Source organism: Empidonax traillii, unplaced genomic scaffold (genome assembly GCF_003031625.1).
Source record: "Empidonax traillii isolate 1590-97213 ecotype Southwest subspecies unplaced genomic scaffold, ASM303162v1 scaffold482:size1200881, whole genome shotgun sequence".
NCBI classification, from domain to species: domain Eukaryota; kingdom Metazoa; phylum Chordata; class Aves; order Passeriformes; family Tyrannidae; genus Empidonax; species Empidonax traillii.
In genome coordinates this window covers 1146267-1154977 of record NW_020955675.1, presented here as the reverse complement: position 1 = coordinate 1154977, position 8711 = coordinate 1146267, and the positions used below count along the sequence as shown (strand labels likewise).

At 41.6% G+C, this 8711-nt stretch overlaps 1 protein-coding gene across 1 annotated transcript in view; it reads right to left on the bottom strand.

The window, feature by feature from the left end:
• Positions 1-1407: 1407 nt before the first annotated feature.
• Positions 1408-8711, bottom strand: part of LOC114063687 (multiple epidermal growth factor-like domains protein 6) — a 192362-nt gene continuing 185058 nt past the window's right edge. The window contains exons 37-38 of the mRNA XM_027896137.1: positions 6550-6678; positions 1408-6200 (exon numbers count right to left, since the gene is read on the bottom strand). Coding sequence (XP_027751938.1) covers positions 6121-6200; positions 6550-6678 — 209 coding nt within the window. The 3' untranslated portion in view covers positions 1408-6120. The remainder of the gene's footprint in view (positions 6201-6549; positions 6679-8711) is intronic.

Below are 8711 nucleotides of genomic sequence, written 5' to 3'. Positions count from 1 at the left end.
TGCTGCCTGGATACAGTCACAAGGTCCCTCTTACTCTGGTGCCATATATCTTAGAGGTTGGGAAGAATTTCTTCCCTGTGAGGGTGGGGAGGCCCTGGCACAGGTTGCCCAGAGAAGCTGTGGCTGCCCCATCCCTGGAAGTGTCCAAGGCCAGGGTGGATGGAGCTCTGAGCAACCTGGTCTAATGGAAGGTGTCCCTCCCCATGGCAAGGGGTGGAACAAGACGAATTTAAGTTTCCTTCCAACCCAAATCATTCAGTGATCTATGATTTGTGAACATTTAAGTGCTGCAGAGACATGGCTTTTTAAAGGTTTAAGACACAGACCAGTGCTAACTCTGCATATGTTGAGAATATTATGGTTAAATATTCCATGCCTACTTTTTTGATCAGCTCTTAATAGCAATCTGAAAGGTTAGTGCAATAACATCAACAACTTCTTTGAATAGTTTAAGTATTGCTTCTAATAAAGCAATTACTGAGTAAGTTACAAGGCTTATAAGGATTATTTTTAGAACATATGTTAAAAAGATGACAGACCAAATGAACTTAATTATTCTATTCCTTGTTGAAAACTGCAGGAAAAGTGAAGTAAATCATGTACGACAGAACCCAGCAGTATTACAAGGCTCAATTTAAAACATTTGCCCAAAAATTTAAAAAGGATTCCAAGCCTGCAGAGCTGCTCTCCCAGAAGCTACCAAGCCATAGCTGTCCACTTTTGCTCTGACAGCTTGATATACCGTCCCCCCTTTGTTACACATTTTGAATTCAATTTAGCACGCTACTTCCAATTATCCAGCACACACTTACCGCATTATTTGGCATTAAACAGGCACATGTGCTCCTTCAGCTCTTGCCAATGTGAGAAGACAATACCCTGAAGGTGAACCAGGCTGTTTGTTCAGCAGTATTAGGCTCTGGGAAGTGTCCAAGCAGGCTGATGGAAGCCCACAGGTGTGTGGCTTCAAATGCCTTCAAAGTGCTTCGTGCCCAAGTCTTGCAGAAATGTTGCACTTCACATCCATCCTCTTCCAGCAAGATTTATGCTGTGTTTTGAATATTTCTGATACTCAGGAGTCTGAGTGCCAGAAACCTCCACTTATCAGTCTCAGTCACTGGCCAGGTTGCTGCGGTCAGGGATCACACATGAACCCGTTTGTGCACAGGCCATTTTTTATTCTACACAAACCACTAAAAGCAGGTGTGATTTCAGTCTGTTTGCTCTAAACACAAATTACAGAATCACAGAATATGCTGAGCTGGAGGGGATCACACAAGGATCACTGAGTCCAGCTCCTGGCCCTGCACAGGACCCCCAAGAGTCACATCATGTGCCCAAGAGTACGGGTTCAACAGAATAAAGTTTCACCCACAACACAAACCTGTTGCTTCAAGGCTATCAATAAAGGAAAAACAAGGACAAGTTTTAATGACATGTTTATATATAAAAAAATCAGCATCCCTTCACTATGATATGTCTACAACAGAAAGTACAGTACAGATCTGAGATACATCCCACACAGTCCTTGAAGAGGGGTTACAAATTCACAAAGACATAACATACTGCTATGCAAGTGCTTATTAAAAGCAATAAAAAGAACAGAACGAACAATTTATGCTCTACAAGTCAGAGATTTGGTGTTTACTGCTGGAAAATTGCTTTACACAGTACCAGAATTTAAAACTTTTACCCTGCAAAAGAATTACTGGGCACAGTTGCAGCTCATGCTTGGAGCTGCTCAGTCAGCCACAGGTCAACCTGCAGGAAAAGTCCTTCAGGAACTGGGGAGTGAGAAGGTTTCTAGTCTAAATATAACAAAAATACCACAAGGATGGGAGGATGGAGGTTTCTTGGTCTACCAGTTCTCTCAAAAATTATTCTTAAGCTTACTTTGCTCCGATAAGAACTTCAGTTCTAACAGAGTCACTGTTTGATCTGCAGTATGAAGCCACAAGGGCTGCAAAATGTGTCTTTGCCTTTTCTGGGAAGGACATAAAGGTGTTATTTCCATGTTTGTCCCGTTGGCAACTCCTGACACTATGCTGGTTATTACTTACACAAACAGAAATCTGCAGCCAATCAAAATAATATGGTTGGCAAGGAATCTGGGCAAACTTTAATAGCCATGGTTCTTCAACATAAAAAGGATAAAAGTAGAATAATAATCTTTGGCAGGGGAAGCGGGGAATTTTTAAAATTCTGATTGTTTTCCTATGAGAATAGTGTTAGTGAAGTCTAACTTGAAACATGTTGTTCTGGTTTCACGCATTCGCATTGAGCAAGATTCTGCTGGACCCACTGAGTTCCACTCCACTTATTTCCACTCCAGCTGAAGTTATCTGGAATACACAAGGTAAGAGAGGGGGATTTGGCACGGAAACTGCATGGCTGAAATAATTCCAATGTCTTTCTGAAAGGAGTTATCTGCACATGCAAGTGTGTTGCAGAGGAATTCACAGAGCACACTCTTCAAGAAAGAGTAATTAACTTCAGCCTCCTGGGAAACGGGGAGCCAAGAAAGGCCTTCACAAAGTGGAAGATGGACATCAATTTAACTACAAACTCCATTTTCACTGAAGTTTTCGCTTTCATTTTCCACAAGCCCCTGTGCTATGGTCAGGACAGTATCACCCTGACACTCTTTCACTGGAACCTGATGAAGCAAATAAGCAGAGTTATATTAGTTTAGTAGTAGCTACAATCACTTGCCAGAAAATTAATCTATGGATGAGCTGATTTAGTAGTTTTTTCATTAAAAAAGTCCATGCTGTCTAATAAAGTCTACTTTGTAGGTAAAGAATTAGATAAATGAGTAATCTGTAGTAGGAAGGAGAATCAAAACCTAATAATGACATAATAAGTAAACTTCCTTAATTAATAGTTAATAATGTAAAGTCATGGCTCTTCTAGAAAAGAAAATTCTGTAAACATTTTCCCTCCCTTGTGAAAAAAGTGAAAACCTTCGGAAATAGAGAACCAAGACAAGACATTCCAAACTACCCCAATCAAAATTCATGTTTTAGTTTTTTTTTTTAATCTTAAATTCTGATTTTTACCTTTAAATGACTATACTTTGTTTTGGAACAGAAAGTCATACTGAGCCCCAGATCAGAATGATCTGTTTGATGGCACTGAGGGGAACTTCTTTCTCCAAGGCAATATCATAAAGAAGCTAAAAAGTATTTTGATGGAAGAATGAATAAAAAAGACTATTGCATATGAATGGTTTTGTATGAATTGGCAGGTTTTGATTTAAAAAAGGTTTACTGAAATATTTCCCAAGCAGATCTAGCTGGTCCTCTAATCCATTGGCACAGGCTCAGTATCCGTCTCCTAAAAGATGTGTTTCATCATGTACCTAAAATTGTGACATTCTTTAAAAACACTTAATACAAAAATCCTTTATTTCCTTATACTACATATTTACAATGCTATTATCAAGGTACTGTGGAAAATGTAAACAAGTGTACACAGGTGTAAATAACATGGCTTGAGAGAAGTTTCCCCTTGGATTAGCTGCTTGAGTCACGTGCCAGTACACAAAGATAAGACAAAAAAACAGTACATTTGATACATTTTTGCTGTTTGACAGCAGTGTCAGGGTTTTACGCATCAGGTGCTGAGTAACCACATCAGTCTCTGGGTATCTATCCCTGAAGGAATGTCGGATGTCCTGGAATGGGACCAGTGGAGGGTCACCGAGGTAAGAGGGGCTGGTGCAGTTGGGTTGAGGGGAACAGGCTCTGCTCAGCCTTCAGAAGAGAAGGCACAACTGTTTAGTCAACTACCCCATGGGGGCTGTAGAGGAGATGAAGCCAAACACTTCTCAGAGATCCATATTGAAAGGAGTGGTCCAAAGCTGAAACCTGGGAAATTGGAAAACAGGAAAAATAATAAAAAAAAACCAACCCAAACATGAAATCTTCACTAGGACAGTGGTGGTGGGATCTCCAGCCTTGGAGATATTCAGAACTCAGCTGGGTGAATCTCTGAGCAATCCCATTTAACTCTGAAGTTGACCAGGCTTTGAAGGGAACCTGGACCTTCAGAGATCTCCTACAACTTCACTCTCCTGATGATTCCACACAAAATCTCGAGTACAATGAGACACTTGCATTACTGTTGTAGTTTGGCTCTGCAGTAAACACACAGTTAAGATCAAAATATGTCAACTGCTCAACTTGAACTCTTCTTCTCCAGCAGTTGCTAAGATTATATCTCATTGCCTCATTTACCTTATCAGTTCCAGTACAGTGAAATTGCCCCAAATGCACATAATTGTAGGATCAGACCCAGGTCTTCACATCTCCAAAAGAACATTTAAAATGTCACAGGCCTACTGAAAGTCACATGCTTCTGACTAGTTTTGGAGCAAGATTTTTGTCACATTTACACTGAATGAACTTTCCATGAACGTTTACAGAGCTCTGCAGTAGAAATGACAAAGGATCAGCATCAACCACACTGATTTTCTGGCTGAAAGCACAGTAGGTTAATTAATTTTGACACATTCACAAACATCTTTACTTTCAGTACCTATGAAGTGACGAATAACAACAATAAGACTTCCATGAAGCTTGAAAAAATACCTTCCAAACCAGTATTGCTTCCAAGAGATCACAGTTTGAATTGGATCACAGGTGAGCAAGTGCCACTTGCTTTGTCCTGGACAGTTAATCATTGCAGACCTGAGGTGAACTGTGGGGTAAAACTGTTACCTCAACTATTCATCCAACCAACTGGATCCTACTTCACCAACTCATCACTTATGCAGGCACAGCAACAAAGGTCTTAAAAAATCACAAATTACCATCAGTTATTGTAATTTTGTCTCTTCTAAGACAAAAATCTGCTCTTGCAGCTCGTTATGGTGGGTGAATGGAGTGTAAACCAAGATCTGGGACTGCCCATATTTCCATGTCTACTGAGCCCACAGTCCTGATGCCCTTTCCTAAGTGCAATTTTGATAGAGTCAGGCTTGAGTGGTTACTGCATAGCTTTGTAGCTTCTAACCTAAAGAGGTATAAAAAGGCACTCTGAAATCTTTTAGTCTGGTTAACTCAGGATATTAAAATATAGAACATAAATTCTTTATAACAACATAGTCCTGTATCAAAGAACAATCTGTCTACAGAGACAAAATAGCACCAAAACGTCTTTGTTCCATGAAGTCACCACCAGCAGCTGTTGAATGGTATCAGGACTGTTTTAAGCTGAGCTAATAAAAAAAAAAATTGTGCAGCAAAATCATAAAACCCACAGAGGTATCATCTTTAAACATCTATCCTTGTTTACTATCTGCTTTCTCCATCAAAAACAAAACCTCTTCTGCCTTAGCAGGTACTGTTTGAGGAGATCTGCTGCACAGTTTGACTTGACAAACCACTGAAACTCATCTGACACGATGTGAGAAGGCAGAAAGCCAGGAGAGTCTGACAGGTGACACCACGCTCTTTGGAAGATGGATTCAGACATAAGCAAGATACAGACGGAGACCTTCCAATCAGTCAATCCCACACTAGAAATGCAGTAGATGCTCCTAAATTAATTAAGAACTTCTTGGAGACTGTGGTGGATTCTTCTTCAGCTGCAAGCTTAAAATTAGACTGCATGTTTCTCTGGAACACACAGTGTTATTCAAAGAGGAGTCAGTTTGGTGAATCCCACTAGTTTCTGTGCAGTGTGATTTTGCAGTGGGTCTGTACCAGCTTCATAATCTGTGAAACACTCATTAAACGTGGTGCTGGTTGTCAGGAGGGTTTAGAAGGTCCCTGATACGTGGTGTGGCTCACTGAATGTTGATGTGTTCCACGCTGCTTGTCCTGATACTCTTTGGAGCTGGTCTGATTAAAAACATGTCCGAGCTTTCAAGTGATAAATTATATTAATATCAGGAAGAATGTCCAGAGTAGATTAATGGAGGGGCAAGAGGCTAGAAACAAGTACATGAAACAGATTCAACTTTTTAAAAGGATCCAGCTACTAAATGCCCTCTGTAGTCTTCCATAAGAAGTGTGAATACTTCAGCACAATTCAAGCTGAATTGAATAACTGTTTTCATATCCAAATTCAAATACCGTCTGTGCATATAAAACAGTTCGTTTATTAGTCCAAATGTTACTGTTGTAGAGCTCTTGGAAAAATACTCCCTCTTTCTTGACTCTGTTCTTCATAAAAAGGAAGCTTTGCAGGGCCACCTAGAGAATTAAGTAGAAACACGATTTCAGGTCTATATAACATAATACCCAAATAGTATATAGATTATACCATTTACACTTAAACAATTCAATATATGGTAGCCTTGAAAAGCAGGTAGGGGACAGTTACATCGTCCTCCTCACAGAGGCAGAGAGCAGGCAAAAGCACCTCTCAGATGGGAGGTTCCCAAATGTGTTTCCTAAAGGAAGGAGGAACTGAGAAGAAACTTCCCCTCAATGCTGTACCTCATTAAGAAGAGATGTCTAAATAATTGATACTCCTGTCCAAACACTGACCACCACCATGGGCAACCAATGATTTAGGCTGCACGCTGCCAGCCCGTGTTACCTTCTCTGCAGGTTGGCCCCATCCAGGTGGCTGGGCAGGCGCAGTTCCCGTTGTATGGATTGCACTGGGATTTGCTGGCACACTGGCACCGCAGGGAGCAGTTGGGGCCATACCGGTCTGACCTGCATCCTGGAAGGACAGGAGTATTTGGAAGAGGTGGAACACTTCCTAGCAGTCTCCCTGTTCTCTGGAATCAGGAAGCTACTTAGACACCTGCATCTGTTAACATTAAAACATGACATTTTGGAAAGCACCGCAGCCTTTGAGTTTCGTCTGCCACATGGTCTGCCCAAACTGCAGCCCAGCTGTCCTGAAGAAGTTCCCAGAATGGAAATCATTACTGGTGTAAAAACAGGGGTTGACAGCCCAACAGAAAACATCTTGGGATCTGCTCAGGAAAGTTACTGTCAGCATCCTGGATCCACACTATCTCCTGCCCCTCTCCTTCCTGCACGGCTTGGCTGTCAGTGGGTGCCGGCCAAGAGCCTTCACTCACAGAATGTGGAATTGAAAATTAATGCATTTTATATACACTCCTATGTCTTGCTCCGGTTGCACAATTCTGCTGCCTCCTGGCAAACCAAACTCACAAAAAAAAAAAAAAAAAAATCACACTTCCAAACACAAATCTGTTTCATACCTAGGCTGGTAAATCCTCATCACAGTTTTTTATGCATCAGAGGTACAGGCGTGAAGGGAAAGTGAGCAGCAGGTCACAGGGCAGGGTGTGAAGTACTCTGCAAACAATAGCCCTGTCTCTCTCTCCTGGCTGGGAAACCCTGTGAGCACCCAGGGCCTTGCCTTTCTCCCACGAGCACCCCTGGGTAAATAAAGCTCTGCTGAGCCCCCCATCAGCTGCAGCCCCAGCACGTGGGAGAACTCACCCTGTGTGCTCTGAGCTTGGCCTTTTCAATTAGGAAACGTTATGAGAAAAGGTCTCCTCAAACACCTCTGGACCTGATTTTAATTTATGTAATACCACATTTTCATGTTAATAACAATGTGTATTTAAGACATCTGTTTGAAAGTCTGCAATGTTAATTTACTACAGAAAAAGAACGCCCATAAAATTCTGTTATATTCTCTCTCTCTCTTTTTTTTTTTTTTTAATTAACATTTTGCCTGTTTAATGGGTGCTTTACCAGAGTTCAAATTAAAATCAGGCCTTTTATCTTTATGGCTGCTGCACAGTCACAGCTGCTCGCAGTTATATCACAGATGAACTGAGCCTAATTGAAAATAAAAATGCAAATAAAACCTACCCCATAACAGCTTTTCATGGATGGGGGCTACCCTAGCTGATTTGAGAAAAATAAAAGTGACTCGCAGAGTTTGCAAGAAGCAAAACCTCAGTTCCCATTTTTGGTGCTGAGCTTCCCCCTTGCGTTTCAGTTCTGCCTAAAATTTCCTTGGAAAGGCCTGTGGATGCCCAGTGCTGTGTGCCTGATATTCCCCACTGGAGCAGCACTGCAGACTGGGCGACTTCCTTCTCTGACCACAGTGACAGTGGTCAAAACAAATAATTTTCCACTTTATTTCTGCAGGTTGCACTAGGGCTTAAGCTTTCAGCAATTACTTTATATTATTAATTGCCTGTTCAAAGCTGTTTCCTGCCCTATCCTAGGACAAGAGGAGAAATAATATTCCCCCACTGTTTCAGGGGCGCTGGAGGATTATGGTTCCTGGTATGAAGCTCCACAGTAGCACATGGATGTTCCCTTCTTTCATCTTGTTTGCCACAGCATCCAGATCACAAATCTCTTACACTCAATTAAACCACTCCAATTCCTTTTACTCTGGTGTTATCCTAAATCTACTCCATCGTAATCATAGAATCACAGGAAGGTTTAGGTTGGAAGGGACCTTAAAGCTCATCTGGTTCCAGCCCCAGCCCCCTGCCATGGGCAGGGACACCTTCCACCAAACCAGGTTGCTCCAAGTCCCGTCCAACCTGGCCTTGAGCTAAGCACAGCTGCTGCTTAGATATCCCTTACCCATAGGGATTCTGCCCTACTTCCAGGGAAAGCAAACCCTGAGCTGGTCATACTTTTGCATTAGTCTGAAAAGGGTCACAAATGTTCATGTGACAAAACACACAGAAATTGGAGCCCTTGATGCCCATCTGTATCTTCCTTAAGTCTTCACCACTACATTTGCAAAAC